Genomic DNA, 18,805 nt, shown 5'->3' with positions numbered 1-18,805 from the left:
TATAATTCTTAGACCATACAGTTCATCTACTTAAAATGTGTAATTTAGTAGGTTTTAGTCTAGTCACAGAGTTGTATAACCGTAACTACAGTCTAAATGTGAAATTTAGTCTAGTCACAGAGTTGTATAACCGTAACTACAATTAACAGTAACTCCCTAATTCCCCGACTCCCAGCCCCTGGCACCCACTAATCTAACTTCTGTCTCTATGGATTTGCCTGTTCTGGACATTTCATATAAATGGAACCATACAATATACAGCTTTTTGTGTGGCTTCTTAAACTTAGCATAATGTTTTCAGGGCTCATCCATGTTGTAGCATGTGTCAGTAGTTCATTTATTTTAATGACTGAATGATATTCCATTGTATGGGTATATCACATTTTATTATCCACTCATTAATTAATGGACATTGGGGTTGTCTCCATCTTTAGAGTATTATGAATACTATGAACATTCATGTACAAGTTTCTGTGTGGACATATGTTTTCAGTTGTCTTGAGTATACACCTAGGTGTGGAATTGCTGAGCCATATGGTAACCCTAGTTAACCATCTGAAGAAATACCAGGCTGTTTTCCAAAGGGGCTTCATCAGTTTACACTCCCACTACCAGTGTAAGAGAGTATTTGAAATGTGTTACTGCTGTGGGCACCAGAGACTTCCTTCTAATTCTTCTGGTGACTTTGTTTTTGTCTCCTGTCTTGGATTAGAATCTTCCCTTTGTGCTTGTCCTCAGAGAGATTCTGTCTTTTGCAGCTCTCCCAGTATAAGCCATAGTTATTATCACTGGAGGCTTTAGCATGGTGGTAGAGTACTGGGGAACGAACCTTCTGATTATTCTCAGTCCTTGAGATGTGTAGTGGTTCTGTTTCTGGGGGTGAGATGGGGAAGTGGACTTTAGGGGTAGGGCTTTTTTTTTGTCCCTGCCTCCTATTCCCCTATCTGCCTGTAGCCAGTATCTTCTGGTATGCTCAGTCTCTGTCCTTAAGGTTCTCCCTCCTCTAGATTAAGGCTTTTTTCCCTTGTGTAACACAGGGAGGCTGAGCTTGGGTGCTTTGCCCTTCTTCCCAGCACTAGTGAAATTACACCAGTGCCCTCACCTGATAGCCTTCCCATGCAGGTGAAGCTTTTTGTTTGTTCAGTAAGAGAGCCAGGACACAGAGCACCACGGACTCAGACAGCACCACTTGAAGGCGGGGGCCTTCTCCAGGTTTTCCACCATCTTCCCTATAAGAGCCTAGTTGGGTTTCTAGAGAAAAAGCTTACAAGAGGGTTGGAACCCCCTCTTACTATAGCCCTCAGGAACTTCATTCTTTCTTGGTTGTCCTCACTTTGCCCCCAGCAATTTGTCAAAAGTTCTGGGTTAAATGTTCCTGCTGTGGCTTCTGCCCCAGGTAAGCAAAAGCTCCTGTCCTTGTGTCTCCCTGCAGGCGTGTTCATCCTTCCTTGAGTTGGCCATTTGTCCCACGACTCATTTCTCTAAAGGGTTCATGAAAAAATCATTAATTTGCTCCCTATCTTGCCTTTTTCTTCTTGTAAGGATGGGAGTTTCTTTTTTTCTGACTGAAACCTTTTGTTTGTAATGGGAGTTTGTCACTGAAATGCAGTGTAAATGATTGTTTTCACTGGGGCTTTATCAGCTGCATTAATAGGTACGTATTTTCTTCGATGTTTAGTGCTTCATTGGTATTCTTGTTTATGCCTACCCCTGATTTATCCTCTAGAGAAGAGTTTTTGGGGTGTGTGAATTCCATGTATGGTTCAGGGGCTTTGGTAGTTTCTGCAAATTGTATACAGGCTTTTGAGGGTATGTTTTTAATGTGTGTTTGTGTGTATGTGTATGCTAGTGCCTTCATCTGATTCTCAAAAGGGCCCATACTCTTAGAGATGTTTTTCAAAAGCCATTGCCCTAGAAAAAGCACATAGTACTAGACTAATTTGAATGTATTAAAAAGTCTTCTATTCTTTCTCAAAAGCCAGGATATTTTCACATACATTAGTCCGACTGGTCTATAAAACATAACCTATCTTAAAGGATTGGTGGCGGGCGCCTGGGTGGCTCAGATGGTTAAGCGTCTGCCTTCGGCTCAGGTCATGATCCCGGGGCCCTGGGATCAAGTCCCGCATCGGGCTCCCTGCTCAGCGGGGAGCCTGCTTCTCCCTCTGCCTCTCTCTCTCTCTGTCTCTTATGAATAAATAAAATCTTTAAAAAAAAAAAAAAAAGGATTGATGGCGTATCATCTGTAGTTCCATAGTCTCATTTATAATGTCTAAGACTTTCATAGCAACAGAGTCAAAGCTCACATATTTTAACTTGGCAGAGAACACTGCAATACTCTGAAATAGAGCCTGTATTTCTAACATGCTTGATTATTTGGTTTTCTGACCTGCAGGAGATAAAAACTACCAAGCTTGCAAATGCACACTTACTGTACAAAAAAGGGATAGTGAGGGATGGGAGAAAAACTTGCAAAGTAAACCTCAGATGTCATCTCTTGTGTGAAAATTGCCCAGATCTCCAACTCAGACTCAATTGCTCCCCCTCCTCCATCACCGGGATGCACACCACCTCTGTTGGGTAGTGGGTAAGGGAGGTAATCAAACCTACCTAAGTTGCCCAAAAGTACATTGCTTTATGGTAATTGATGTTTCAGTTGATGTCACCGCAAAGCCATCAAAAATGTCCTGTTTGTTCTTTGTAAGAAAACTGAGAATTATTTTAAGCTATTTGAAAAATATTTCTGTGAAAAAATATTTACATGATCTTTAAAGTTTTAAACTTAGAAATTGAATAAGCTTTGCTCCTCTGGAGAAATTAACGTGGGACAAGTTTGTATTCTTTGCTAGGTTTTCTCTGCTTTAAGTGGTTGATTCTTTTAGGTAACCTGAACATCTTTTTTTTTTTTTTTCATCTTAAGATTGTATAATTCTAAGAAAATCACTTACAGTTAATTCCTTTTGATTAAATATAGTTACTACATTTGCAGCTGTTTTTTGGTGCTGTTGGGATGACACATCTGTTTGTGGTCATTTATGTATAGTTTCATATTTAAGTGACTGTGAATCAGAACTAATCCGTTTCTCTGCTACATTCACATGAACCAGACAGTTTTCCCTTTTGTGTCATACAGGAAGTAAATGTTTTGACTTTTCCTCTAAAAAATGTCACAGAAATGTTCAGACTAGCTATGCTTTAACAAACTGCCCACTGAGAGATGTTAATGAAAGCAGTAAAAGCCAGAGCTGTCCATGAAGGACATTTTCATTTTGTGGCTCTGGCAGGTTAAGCATTGATATTCTAATTGATTCATAGTGAGGCCTCCTTTGTTTCTGCATGCATCTGAGGGGCCAAGATGTACATGCACTGTTGGACTTGGCATAGCTTCTGGGCTCTATGTTAGCCTGTGAATCCCCTCTTTGACCATAAATGAGCAGGTATCTGGTAAGTACAAAGCTTTTTTGTTTCAGAAACTTTTGGGGAAACTACCAGTGCATATAAAATAGGCACACAATTAAGAACTTGTAAAACTTCTCAACTTCATTACCTAGGTCAATGTCAACATCTAGAGCCTTCATTCATAATCTTTAATTTAGCATCAAATGCCATGTTTTATTTTGTGAAGTTTCTGCAGTACCTTGTGGCCTATAGAGAGTTGGCTAGAGTTTTTGATGGGCCTCTTGCTTGGGAATCCTATCTTTGGGAGCTAAACCATGCACGTTTTAGTTGAGCCATGAACTCACATCTCCTTTATCCCATCAGTAATTACTTTTATGGACTAGATAGATAGGAGAACTTAGCTGTATACTTCTTTCTGCTTTTAGAGGTGAAGCTGAGACTATGATGATGATGATGGTAAAATAATAACCACAGCTAGAATTTATTTAGCAATTACCATGAGCCTAATACCATGCTAAGCCCTTTACATGAATTGAGCCATTTAATTCTTAAAACAACCTCTATGAGGTGTTGTTGTTATCCCCATTTTACAGATGAGTAAACTGAGACACAGAATTTAAATAATTTGTCCCAAAGTGGTTGGTAAAACCAGTAGACCAATTTGGGTAGTGTGTCCCTGGGCCCATATTCCTTTCTTTAAAGATTTTTAATTTCATTTTTGACTGTATAAGACATTTGCCTGGTTCAGACATCCAACTGTGACACAAAACACATTCAGAGAGATCTAGCTTTTGTCTTTCTCTCCTCACTGTTTTCTCCCCCACTCCCAGAGGTAGCCATTTTTTAAAGAAAGCTTTTGGTTTATCCTTTTATTGTTTCTTTATGAAAATACACAAATATGTGCATATGTGTATGCCACCGTATGTGTATAGAACTCACACCTCTCTACCCAGGATACATTAACGCTATTTTGTTTGCCTGTATTCTTTTTTTAAAAACCCCCCAAATTCCTTTTCTTATCAAAAGCAGATTCATGAGACCAGTTTGGTAAATATATTTCATATCACTTTGCAGATATCTGCTTGAGTGCTGAACTTAAATTCCTATCCCTTCTTCAGCATTTTATGTTCTGCCTCATGCTTGGGATGTTTCTACAGCAAGATAAAGCAGACTCTTGTGCTCTGCCTTGAGTAAAAGTGCTTCTCTAGAAACCTTGGATTTGATGCTATTTAATCTGGCTATGTTATAAAATTGAAATCAGGCTTATCATATAGGTCTGCTGTTTTTCTCTAAAGGTGGAAGGAAAATTATAATAGTCATTAGATCTAGCCTTCATTCTTCATTTTAAGAAAAATAGGTCTGAATTGATTGGTGTTCCTGCCATCTGAGGTTTCCCAGACTTCACAGAATGTCTGTTCCCTGGAGATTTGGTATTTCTGAAGCTGTGGACAAGGGCCAGATTTCACTGGCCTCTGCTTTTATATGTCTTTGTCTAGAGTCTTCAAGTTACTCTTCTGTTTGGTAAACATGTGTATTAGTTTCCTAGGGCTGCTGTAACAAATTACCACAAACTGGGTGGCTTAAAACAACCGGAATTTATTTTCTCACAGTTCTGGAGGCCAGAAGTCCAACATTGGCTAGGCTGTGCTCCCTCCCAAGACTTTAGGGGAGATTCCATCCATCCTTTGCCACTTCCAGGTTCTGATGACTGTCAGCATTTATTGACTTGTGGATCAGTGAGTCACTCCAGTCTGTCTCCATGGTCACACTGCCTCCTCCTTTTCTGTCTTAAATCTCTCTCTGCCTTTCTTTTGTAAGGATACTTGTCATTGGATTTAGGGCCCACCCAGATGTTCTAGGATGATCTCTTCACCTTAGAATCCTTAAATTATTTATATCTGCAAAGATCCCTTTTCCAAATCAGGTAACATTCATAGATTCCAGAAATTAGGATGTAGACATATCTTTTGCGGGGGGGGGGGGGGGGGGCGCCGTTCAACCCACTGTAATATGTTTCTAGGCTACTTAGGAAACTATACAGAACAGATTTTTATAAGCAGTTATATCAAATATAAAGACATGGCTTAAGCTACATGATTAGATGGTGTGACATTATTAAGCCCTAAGCATGGTTTGCAATCAGTTGATTTATTTTGTGAAGTGTATCACATGGAAAACAATGAAATATCTTAGGAGGTTGAAAATACTTAGTCCTAGTATTCTTTCCAGATCTAAAGTAGGATTTCCCATAGCACTCTCTTTCCCAAAGACAGTAGTTTATTTAGCACAATTGTAAATTGCCACCACTACTTAACCACTGGCTCATTAAAGGCACTCTAGTCTTTTATAGAAATGGACCAGTGTTCAGGAAAAGGGTGATTGAGTTTCTCCCCCTAGCCATCCAGAACACTGAGCTCTATGCAAAACATGTTAAATGGATATGACTGGGATCTCTCTTACCCCTTATACAAAGCATTATGTAATAAACCACCAGGTTTTTTTTTCTGTAGACAGCTTTCTCCCTGCACAGCACCCAATTAACTTTAATTGGCTAGGATTCTTGGTAGGGAGGTCATTTTGTTGCCACCTGGCCACCAGCATGTTTAAGGTTGGTTTCCTTCTCTGCTTTGTTCAGATCATATTAATTCTTAATCTTCCCTAAGTGAAAGCAACAGGCATTTGCAGAGCTGTCCCTGCAAAGAAGCAAATGGAATGAGTCTTTATTCATTTAAATGGCATCATTTGATTATGTGATAGTTCAGTCCTATACTCTGAAATGTCAGTTTAAACAGAACTGCACCAATGGAGAATTGCCTTATTGGATCACTCTCTGTGCCTCTACTTTCATGTTACATAAAATTTGAACAGTGTTTCTCCTCAGAGAACCTTTATTAGCATTAAAGGCTAAAATGTTTGATTGATAGCATTTTTCCTTTGATCTTCCGGAAATGTGGACATGTTTATTTTCCACCTGCCAGTGGATGGTTGATTTTTTTCAGAATTAGAAATGAGTAGATGAGGTATATACCGGTGTATGTATACTTTCATGTGAAAGTGTGTTCCCTCATTCCTTAGACTTCAACTGGGCTTTCATCACTGACGTCATTGCCAAGTTAGCTTAAGACCTCTTACATACTTTTTTCTGTTGTTGAAAAGGGCAGAATCACAAAGCTTAGGCTTCCACAGCCATTTAAGTCATGTGTCCAGGCTGGTGAGCATATTTCCGTGCCCCTTAGTCACCCAGGGACCCTTTCAACCAGAGGATAACAGTACATCAAACTTCAGATGGATTCTCGTTCCAATATTGTCAGTGCCTAATTGTGCTTAGAGTGCAGAAAATGAACTATGGGAAATCTCTTTGTTTCTCCAAGTCCAAGTTGTTTCTGTATTCATATCATCATCCTCTACCTCTGGCCTTTGGACTTTTCACACAGCTGGGGCTCCCTTGCCAGGGGTAGGGTTAAGGCTCACACTGGGGTCCTCTTGGCTGCCACAATAGACATTTCATTCCTATCCTCCTCACCCCTGAGGAACTCACTGAGAACAATAAAAACTGATAAACCAGATAGGTTAGAAAAGAAAATGAAACTGAGGACATTTTTAAAGATCAGAGTACAAAGATAACAAATAGACTACAACTATAAACCTTCTTAAATGCAAAAAAATGTAATTAAAAGAGCAAACAATACACATCTGATAGAGACAGATGCATAAGGAAATTAACACATAATTATCAATGTGACAAAGTTGAGACCAAATATCTGAGACATGCCAATAACTACTATGAATGGGCTTAACATCTATTAAAGAAAAGAAATTTTATGGCTCACAAAACAAGATGCAACTATATGCTGTATACACTATACCTGAAACACCTATTCAGAAAGGCTAAAAATAGAGATGGACAAAGGTATACCAGGAAAATGGTAGGAGGAGGAGCGAGCCTGATCTCAGACAAAGTAGCAATCAATCAAGCCCCCCAAAACAAAGAAGCCTTTCTAGTGCTAAACACCACAATTCACCGTGAAGATGTGATACTTAGGAATATCTATACACTGAATAACACAGCAACCACCTCCATGGAGCAAAAACCATGGAAGAGTCAAGGAGACGTAGGTAGAAACACACTAATTGTAGGAGGCTTTCATATACCTCTCTCAGTATCAGACGGAGTAAGTGAACAAAAAACTAAGTGAGGAGATAGTTATAAACAACTTAAGCAGCTTAGTAAGGTACAGATGATGAATATACATCAAACTTGAAACTTTGATATTAGAGATAATAGAGAATGCACCTTCTCAAATGTCTATGATACACGTACAAAATATGATCAACTATTAAGTCACAAGGAAAACAGTGATTTCCATTATTACATGGACATATAAACAATACTCTGGTCACAATGCTGTAAAATCAGAAATTACAAAAACAGAAAGGTCCTTTCCTATGGAAATTTTAAAACCTATTAAACAACTCTTGGGTGAAAAGGGAAATACAAACTGAAATCATAGGTTTTTTAAAATAATGAAAGTTTAAAACATTCCATCTCAGTTGTTTGCTCCATGTCTTAAATTATATGATAAGAAAAAGGAGGCAAGCTTTGTTCCACCTACTCTTGATAAATTTTCTTATAAAAAGTACTTTAATTCTCAATGTTTCTAATGTTTAATTACTGTATACTAAAATATCGATTATATTTTTCATTTTTATACACTTATAGCCAACAATAAGACTTTCTTATATTTTGACAAAAATGTTTAAAGGTCATAGAAAAATCATAATTTTCCCCATTAGTTATTAAGATTGCTTTTCACAGTTTCCACACGCACTGTCATTTTCTGATCCCAAGCTTCTGTGCAAAGTAGAACTGGCTATACTTTGCAAGCCTCTGCAGAAATAAATTTGATAAACTGGATAAAATAGATAACTTCCTATGAAAATACAGATTACCAAAATTGACTCCATTAGAGGTAGAAAGCTTAAAGTGATCAATTTCTAAAGAAGTAGAGAATATTATTAAGCAACTACCCCACAGTGAAAGCACCAAGTCCGGATGGTTTCCTAGGGACTGGATAGTCCCAATAATTCTCAGGTTATTCTAGAGCATTGTAACAGAATGAAAATGTTCTAATTCCTTTTTTATTTTTTTCTAATTCCTTCTATGAAGCATGCATAACACTGATACCTAAACCTAAAAGACAAAGACAATTTTAAAAAAAGAAAGGAAACTTCAGATAAATATCACTCATGAATATGACACAAAAATACTAAATAAAATATTAGAAGACTGAATACAGTACCATATTTAACAAATGTATCATGACCAAATGACATTCATTCCAGAAATGCAACTTTGTTTTGGTATTAAGAAATGCAATATAGGGCGCCTGGGTGGCTCAGTTGGTTAAGCGACTGCCTTCGGCTCAGGTCATGATCCTGGAGTCCCTGGATCGAGTCCCGCATCGGGCTCCCTGCTCAGCAGGGAGCCTGCTTCTGCCTCTGACCCTCCCCCCTCTCATGTGCTCTCTCTCTTTCATTCTCTCTGTCTCAAATAAATAAATAAAATCTTTAAAAAAAAAAAAAAGACAATATAATCGGGTGCCTGGGTGCCTCAGTCAGTTGAGCGTCTGCCTTCAGCTCAGGTCATGATCCCAGGGTTCTGGGATCGAGCCCCGCATCGGGCTCTCTCCTCCGCGAGAAGCCTGCTTCTCCCTCTCCCACTCCCCCTGCTTGTGTTCCCTCTCTCGCTGTGTCTCTCTCTGTCAAATAAATAAATAAAATCTTTAAGGTTCCTGGGTGGCTCAGTCATTAAGCGTCTGCCTTTAGCTCAGGTCATGATCCCAGGGTCCTGGGATCGAGCCCGCATCGGGCTCCCTGCTCAGTGGGAAGCCTGCTTCTCCCTCTCCCACTGCCCCTGCTTATGTTCCCTCTCTCACTATGTCTCTCTCTGTCAAATAAATAAATAAATAATCTTTTAAAATATATATGTAATCATATAGCATATTAATATATCTAAGGAAAATAATTATACAATTATTCTCATATACACTGAAGAAGCCTTTAACAAAACTCAGTACCCAGGCATTCAAAAACATTCAAGAATAAAGGAGAACTGTAAGATAATTTAACATAGATACTATATATCTACCATAGTCTTCAACCTAGGATCTTAATGAAGAACACTAGAATCATTTCCCCCAATTTCAGGAAGAAGGCAGATATTGTCGACTATCCCCATTACTATTCCAAATATTAGTACAGTATTTGCCAGTACAGTTAAACAAGAGAAACCAGTTAGAGACCTAAGACTAGGTAAAGAAGATGTGAAACTCTCTTTGCAGATGATATGATAATATATCTAGAAAACCACAGGAAAATCAATGATAAAACTAACTCAGGCAATAAAAGAATTCAGTAAGGTAGTGGGATATGAAGTTAACATATAAAATCAATAGCTTTTATAAACGGAGGATATAAACATGCCTGGGGCATGTCGTGATGTAGGAAATTAAGAAAATACTCAAAAAAGGATGGGATGTGTTGAAAGAGTAGAGGCGCGAGCCAACACAAAAGAGCTCCCAGTGATCAAAGGTGGAACAATTTGAGCAACAAAAAAAAAATATAATACTGGCTTATAACCCAAAGAAGAAAATAGATATCCACAAGTCTATAATGATATAACTAAATAATTGAATAAATAAATAAGGAGAAAGAAGGGACAGATCTTTCTTACAGAGGAATTCCAATTAATAAATGTAGAAGGACTGAGGGAAATAGAAAATCACCATTATGATACCACAGCAATAATTCTTGCAAGCAAGATACCCGCCAGTGGATGCTAAAATTAGCTCATGACAGTTTGAGGAGAAACAGGATGTTTTTATAATCTTAAAGTATCTCTTCTGAGATGTTTATTAATTACAAAGGGAAATACAGTAACCTAACAGTGGAGAAAACCAGCAAGACACTACCTTAACCAAGTGATCAAGTTTAACATCACCACTGATAGGACATCGGCATTATATGTCCCTGATATAATGGAATGAGAGGGAGACAGCATCATTTCTGTGGTATTCTTGCCAAAAATGAGTAAAATTTTAATCATGAGAAAACATCAGACAAACCCAAATTGTAGGGATAGTCTCTAAAATACATGACCAGTTCTCTTCAAAAGTGTCAAGGTCTTGAAAGACAAATACAAAGAAACTGTCACAAATTGGAGAATACTAGGAGACATGACAAGTAATTGCAATGTGGGATCCTGGATTTAATTCTGGAACGGAAGGATATTAACCAGAAAATTAGTAACATTTTAATAAGGTCTGTAGATTAATTAATAGTATTGCAGCAATGTTAATTTTTTGGTTTAGGTCATTATACTCTGGTTATGTAAGATGTTAACATTAGAAGAAACTATATGAAGGGTATATGGGAGCTCTGTACTATCTTTGTAACTTTTCCATATGTCTAAAATAATTTCTAAGTAGGGGCACTTGGGTGGCTCAGTTAAGCATCTGACTCTTGATTTCGGTGCAAGTGGTGAACTCAGGTTCATGAGATCTAGCCCTGCATCAGACCCCACGCTGGGCATGGAGCCTGCTTAAGATTCTCTCTCTCCTCTCCCCTTCCCCCCTCAAAAAAAAAAACAAAAATCCGTAATTCCTATCAAAATCTCAGGAAGAAAAAAAATAAGATACTACAATAATTTCTAAGTAAATAAAAAATAAAGTGATACCTAAATAAATAATTAGAAGTTATCAGAGGATACTTAAACTGCTTAATTTGAGAGAGTTACAGATTGTTTTATACAAACTATTTTAGAGTAACCTGTATTGTTGATTTAAATTCAAGGAGCCCTAGAAAATAATTCAAGAAGGATTTAGTTACTCTTCATTAAATCTAGAACAAACTGTCAGTACTTCAAACCCTTTCCAAATAGAAGTTGATCTGGCCATTTAGGAAGTTAGAGATATCTCTTGCTGAAGAGTGGGTGAGGATAGTCTTTTTAAAAGTACATTAAATGGTGTTAGTTTCATAGTGATGGTCTTCTCAAGATGTGTACAATGTCTTCTCAGGTATTCCGGAAGGACCTCATCAGTGCCATGAAACTTCCAGATTCTCATCACATTAATCCTGACAGCTATTACCTCTTTGCGGATACATGGAAGGAAGAATGGGAAAAGGGAGTCCAGGTACCAGCCAGTCCAGACAGTGTTCCACAGCCTTCCCTCAGGTATATGCATGCTTGTACCTTTGACTTAGGGAATGAATGCCCTTATGGTTATCTGTGTGTTGGTTGGGGAGAGACTGCATGGCTAATTATACATTCATAATACAAAGTCACATACCATGTTCACCCGTTCACTCAGACCAGTGGCAGATGATACCAGGCTAGGGTAGGTCAGTAGTTAAAGTCAAGCTCATTTATTTAGGGCTATAATATGTGCCTATTCACAGGGTAAAACTATTTGAAGTCCAATCTGAAATTGTGATAAGGTTTTGGAGAGTGGGATTTCCAAGTCTGACTCAACGATCAGTAGCATTCACTAGTCTTTGTAGAAGAAAGAGAGCATTAATTACATAGCCTCATAATAATCCTATTAATATATAACCCCATGAGAAGCTGCTTCATTATAATAGGGGCCTCATAGTAATAGAATCTGTAAATAGAGGGCCAAAACATATAGTTTGTAAAATGCATAAACCCAAATGAAAGGGGATGACTAGAATATCAGGTTGACTTATAAGCACATAACCTTCATTTACAAAGACTTGAGAAGAAAGTTTAAGTAGGAGAGGACTTGGGTTTGTGGAAAGGGGAGAGGACTCTTCTGCCAGACAAAGTAGTAAGTTCAGCTCCTCAAGAGTAATGCCTGGTTTGGAAGCCAATTTTCCTTACTGGTCTTTATGTTCCCAGTTCTTTGCACCAAGGCTGGCATGAAATAAAATGCCTGGTATAAGTCTGAGTGAGGGAAGAGAGGAATAGAAGGAATAGCACCAGATAAGGGGACTGGTGGGACCTGCTGCTTACTATGAGAAATACCTCATTGTACATCTGTCTTTTTCTAGTACATGTTACCTTCTTAAAGGGCAAAGATCACGTCCTTGAATTCTGTGCCCCTAGCATTGGATTCTTAGGTCCCAGTCATGTTCCAGAAATGCTTGTCAGATCACTTTTAGAAACCCGAGCTCAGGCTGTCCACCCACAGAGACTGTGCTGTTAAGGAAGGCTCCCACAGTCTTGCTCCATACACTTCCTCAGCCTCTCTAGCTCCATCATCATCAACACCATCTCCTAGCTCCTAAAAATCAGAACAGCATCATGAATGAACACAAGAGTCAGACATTTTCATGTCCTTCTTGTCAGTATTTTTATATGCCATAGCAGTAACATTGGGGACTCTCTCTCTCTCTCTTCATATATGTATGAACAATCATCACAAATAGAGGAGTGAAAATGCATAAGAAAATGTGATAGTGGGCACATGAAGGCACAATAGTGTGTGATTAGAAGAGAAAAGAAAGAAAGACAAGATGTGACTCTAAGCTTCCTAAAAGCAGAGCCCCTACTGCCAAGCAGGAGGTTTTCAGTACACACTTATTGATGTAAGGAAACTAGGACAAAGGAAGCAAAGAGGAAAGTGAGTGGATGTTAGGAAAGAAAATTGATGAAGAACCAAACGATATTACAGATAAGAAAAACAAAATGAGGCTAAGAAGGGAAGGGCATAAAAACAAAGAAGGTTAGGGAATAACAGTAAGTAGGAAGGGCTAATAAACCTATTTTAACCACTTGCCTTTCCTATACAAAAAGTAAAAAGATTTTTTCCTTTTCTCAAGAACGTGATTGAATGAGTTTATTGTAAGTAAACATGCATTACAACTAACAGGTGACACTTGTAAATCAAACTAGGAAAATGGGAGGTAGGGGGATTTCACTAAGTTCCTCAGTCAAATCAGGTTCCAAGTTTGTCACATGACCCAGGATGGACTTTTATAAATGTGCAACTTGCTTTTTTTTTTTAAGAGTTTTAAAATTGACATCTAATTGATACAAATTTTTTTATCAAGAAGGAATTCATATACCCTAAAATTCACCCTTTTAAATTGCATGACGGTTTTTAGTATATTCACACTTATGCAGCTACCACCACTATGTAAATCCAGAACATTTTCATTACCCCAGAAAGAAACCCTACATCTGTTAGCAGTTACTCCTCATTTTCCCCTTCCCCTGGCTCCTGGCAATCACTGTATTAGTCTGCTAAGGCTGTCATAACAAAATACCACAGACTGGGTGGCTTAAAAAACTGAAATTTATTTTCTCACAGTCTGAAGGCTAGAAGTCCGGGATCAAGTTGCCATCAGGATTGGGGTCCAGTGAAGCCTCTCTTCCTGGCTTGTAGACAGCTACCTTCTCACTGTGTTCTCACATGGCCTTTCGTCTGGGAACATAAGGAGATAGAGACAGAGACAGAGAGAGACAGAGAGATGGAGATCTGGTGCCTCTTCCTCTTCTTATAAGGACATCAACCCTACCAGATTAGGTCCCCACTCTATGACCTCACTTAACCTCTGTTATCTCCTCATAGGCCCCATCTTCAAATGTAGTCACACTGGGAGTTAGGGCTTCAGTATAAAAATTTGGGGAGAACACAATTCAGTCTATAACAACCACTAATCTACTTTCTTTCTCTGTGAATTTGCCTATTCTGGACATTTCATATAAGTGGATTCGTACAACGTGTGGCCTCTGAGTCTAACTTCTTTTATGCAGCATAATATTTTCAAGGTTTATCCATGTTGTAGTATGTATCAGTGTTTTGTTAACTTTTTATGGCCAAATAATATTCCGTTGTATGGATAAGACCACATTTTGTTAATCAGTTGATAGATGTTTGGGTTGTTTCCATGTTTTAGCTATTATGAATAATGCTGCTGTAAACATTCTTGTACAAGGTTTTGTTTTTTTTTTTAAAGAGTATTTATTTATTTGAGAGGGAGCAAGAGCACAAGCGGGGTTAGAGGCTCCCTCTCAAATAAATAAATAAATAAATACTCTTTAAAAACCATGAGAGACTATGGACTCTGAGAAACAAACAGGGTTTTAGAGGGGAGGGGGGAGGGGGGATTGGTTAGCCTGGTGATGGGTATTAAGGAGGGCACGTACTGCACGGAGCACAGGGTGTTATATGAAAACAATGGATCGTGGATCACCACATCAAAACTAATGATGTATTGTATGGTGACTAACATAACATAATAAAATTAAACAAATAAATAAAAAATAAAAAAAATTTTTTAAAAAGGAGAAACAGACTCCCTTCTGAGCAGGGAGCCTGATGCGGGGCTTGATCCCAAGACTCTGGGATCATGACCTGAGCCGAAGGCAGACGCTTAACCAACTGAGCCACCCAGGCGCCCCTCTTCTACAAGTTTTTGAGTAGACTTATGTTTTCATTTCTCTTGGATATACACCTAGGGGTAGATTTACTGAGTCATATGGTAGCTATATCTTTAACATTTTGAGGAACTGTCGAACTGTTTCTCAGAGTATCTGCATCATTTTACATTCCTACCAGCAATGTATGAGGGTTCCATTTTTCTCCCTGTCTTCACCAACACTTGTTATTCTCTGTCTTTTTTATTACAGCCATCCTAGTGGGTCTGAAGTATATCTCACTGTAAGTTTAATTTGCATTTGCCTAATGGCTAATGATGTTTGAGCATCTTTTCTTCATGTGCTTAGTAGCCATTTGTATATTCTTTTTGAAAGAGAGTTTTTCTACTCTACTACAAAGAGAAGAAGCCTTTATGTGACTTTTTTTCTCTTCCTATGAAACACTACCGTTCAGACAGCCAAAGTGAATCATCTCAGTTAACTTATTTGTCTTCCATTACATTCATTTTGGAATAGATGCCCTCAGCTGCTGTAAATCTGACCTGTTGGTGAACAAGGCAACAAAGTCCTCTGACCAGCAGTTTTGGAATGTCCCATTTTTATATAGTACATCCATGTATACCCCCTATATATTTTTTTTTCTTTGGAGAAATTATTCAGATCTTTTCTCCATTTTAAAAATTGGGCTATTTGTTTTTTATTGTTGAGTTCTAAAAGTTCCTTGCATATTCTGGATACAAGTCTCTTATCAGATATATGATTTACAAATATTTTCTCTCCTTCTGTGAGTTGTGTTTTCACTTTCTTTGTGGTGTCCTTGGAAGCACAAAAGTTTTTAATTTTGATGAAGTCCAGTTTATCTATTTTTTTCCTTGGTTGCTTGTCCTTTTGGTGTCATATCTAAGGAATCATTACCTAAACCAAGATCTTGATGTTTTACACCTGTTTTCTCCCAAGAATTTTATAGTTTTAATTGTTACATTTGGGTCTTTGATCCATTTGAGTTAACTTTTGTATGTGGTGTGAGGTGTTAGGGTCAACTTCATTCTTTTGCATGTGGATATCCATGTGTCCCTGCTCATTTGTTGAGCAGCTTCCTTTTTGAAAGTGATAGACACTAAACCCCAACCCCACCCACCTCAGTTCCATGAGTCCCTTGTAAGCCAGGCGGCTGTGGAAGAAAACATAGTTCTTGAATCACCAAGAAATCCCAGTTTTATTTTTTTAAATCCTCTCTCTCACAGATCTACCAGGGTGACTTTTTAAGAATTTTTTCCTACTTTGAACTGAGATGTTGATTTCTCTACTTATACTTCACTCTGTCCAAATATGTTCTTTTCCCCCTACACTGTATGACAGAACACTGTTTGTGTTCCTTTTTTATTGGTTAATTTTATAACTTTTTGTGTTAGTGTTTCTTTTTGTATGTCTTCATTGTTGTTATTTTCATAAATCATAAAACTCCTAGAAGTTAGGGAGGGGCTTTGTCACAGTTTGGTTATTTACACAACTGAAAGAATATTTAAACAGTTTTTGAAATTAAAAGATAGTAGCTTGATTCTCAAAAGCCACAAATAAAAGTGTTTTCTTCTGACATAACTGCCAAAGCTAAACAAATGTAAATGTTTTATAATGAGACATTACAATAATTGCTTTTATTTTTTTTAAAGATTTTATTTATTTATTTGACAGAGAGAGAGAGAGAGAGAGAGCAGGAACACAAGCAGGGGGAGTGGGAGAGGGAGAAGCAGGCTTCCAGTGGAGCATGGAGCCCGATGGCGGCACTCGATCCCAGGACCCCGGGATCATGACCTGAGCCGAAGGCAGACGCTTCACCGACTGAGCCACCCAGACGCCCCACAATAATTGCTTTTAGATTTAAAACTAGTATCTTCAGGGATCATGTATTACTTTCATATAAAGAAGAAATGTTAATAATTATTCAGTTGTAAAAATTCTCCCTGCCTTACAAATTTTAAAAATCATACATCAGTGTAAATCAAGAGCATGATGACATTCCTTAGTTCTATGCTAAAGATTTTTAATAAAGACTCTTATAGCAGTTCACAATAGGATATAAACAAAATGTAATTTTGTAAACAAAATCCTCCAGTACATTATTTTGGATTGGCTCTTCCATATTAGTTTTGGTAAAATTAAAACCTAATTGGTTAGTTACTTTCTTTTCTACTGGTAGAAATCTCACTTCTCTAGAGAAAATATTCTAAAATGTCAATCTGTTAGAGAAATTTAAGACCGAATCTAATGTAATACAGTACAGTAGTCTCCCACCGCCCATTCCACGGGATATATGTTCCAAGACCCCTAGTGGACACCCAGAACTGTGGATAGTGCCAACCTCTGTGTATACTGTTTTTTCCTATACATACACACCTGTGATAAAGCTTAATTTATAAACTAGGTACAATAAAAGATTAACAATTATAACTACGAATAAAATGTATCAATTTTAACAGTATTAGTCACGTGAATGTGCTCTCTCAAAATCTCTTACTGTGCTGTATTCACCCTTCTTGTGATGATGTAAGATGATAAAATGCCGACGTGATGAGACAAAGTGAGGTGAGTGGCATGGGCACCGTGACCTAGTATTAGGCTCCTGTTGACCAAGTGATACATCAGAAGGAGGATCATCTGCCTCCAGTCCATGGTTGACCATGCGTAACTGAAACCACAGAAAGGGAAACCACAGATAAAGGGGGACTACTGTAGTTCTTTAGGTTAAAACATAGATGAAAATATTGGGAAATAACTATTTACAAATCCTTCTTTATATTAGACAAGGTGAGCCATTTACTATAACAAACATCCCCCAAAGTCTCAGCATCTTAACCCCATGAAGGTTCTGTTCCTTGCACATAGCTCCATCCAGTGTGGGTTGTGATGTGAATCACCTCTGCCCCATGTAGTCCTTCAGGGACTCAGGCTCTTTTTATAAGTGGCTCCTCTATCGGCTAGGTTCATTTCCACTTCCTTCTCTCCCCGCAAAATTCTAAATCCAGTCTGCAAGAAAAGAAAAGACAGCATGGAGGGTTATAGAGGTAGATTGGGGGGGGCGGCCTAGGATTTGAAGTGGTTTATCCACCCATATTCCATTAGCCAGAACTCACTTACTTGGCCCACCTAGCTGCAAAGTAAGGCTGGGGAATGCAGTCTTGTTGTGTGCCTAGATGGAAAGGAAACAGTTTGGTGAACACACAGCATTTCTCTGCTGCTCTTTGATAGTGGTGTTACAAAGGCAAAGCTACATGAGCACAGGAACCTTAGGAACCTTACTGATATTATTCACCACTATAACCGTGTAGTTGATGCTATCTATGATCTGCACTGCCCAGATTCCCATATAGTCTTAGGACCTTTCCACATGATCTCTCAACAGGATAATCTGACTTCTTACATAGCAGCTCTGGGCTGCGAGAGTGAGTATTCCAAGAGGTAACAAGTGGAAGCTGCTAGTTCAAGGCCGGGGCTCAGAAATTGGCACAGCATTATTTCCACCATATTTTACTAGAGCAGTCACAGAGCTCCCAAACTGAAGGGGAGGGAGGGAAGTAGACAGAAGGATGATCAGAGGATCTGTGACCATCTTCAATCTATCACAATGGTAATATTTTTTAATGTTTGTATTTTAGTTACTTGCCTAAACTAATAAACTGAACACTTGCTTTTTATTTATTACCTAATCTACAAGATTGTCAAAATGCATAAGAATTTTATTTCCTAATGGAATTACAGAAGTAATTTTGGATGTATATAAATTAAATGACTTGATCCCTGGGTGCTATAACAATTGAAAAGCGGGGGAAAGTGACACAGCAGAGTAGGTGAAGCAGATTCTTTCAGAATCTTTGTTCCGGCTTTCAAACCAGCTTTTTCTCTCTGTTGCATTGTCCTTTCTGCAGTTGTCTTGTCTCTTCAGTGTAGTATAGTGTAGGGTGTGTGTGTGTGTGTGTGTGTGTGTGTGTGTGTGTGTGTGTGTGTGTG

General features: G+C 38.3%; 1 protein-coding gene across 1 annotated transcript in view; it reads left to right on the top strand.

Annotated features, from left to right (window-relative positions):
• JADE3 (jade family PHD finger 3) overlaps window positions 1-18,805 on the top strand; it is a 59,367-nt gene that overhangs the window by 7,038 nt on the left and 33,524 nt on the right. Inside the window, exon 3 of the mRNA XM_021679189.1 lies at window positions 11,475-11,632. Coding sequence (XP_021534864.1) covers window positions 11,475-11,632 — 158 coding nt within the window. The remainder of the gene's footprint in view (window positions 1-11,474; window positions 11,633-18,805) is intronic.

This window comes from Neomonachus schauinslandi, chromosome X (genome assembly GCF_002201575.2).
Source record: "Neomonachus schauinslandi chromosome X, ASM220157v2, whole genome shotgun sequence".
Lineage (NCBI taxonomy): Eukaryota > Metazoa > Chordata > Mammalia > Carnivora > Phocidae > Neomonachus > Neomonachus schauinslandi.
The sequence above is the reverse complement of the archived record's forward strand: the minus strand, read 5'-3'. Positions and strand labels throughout refer to the sequence as shown.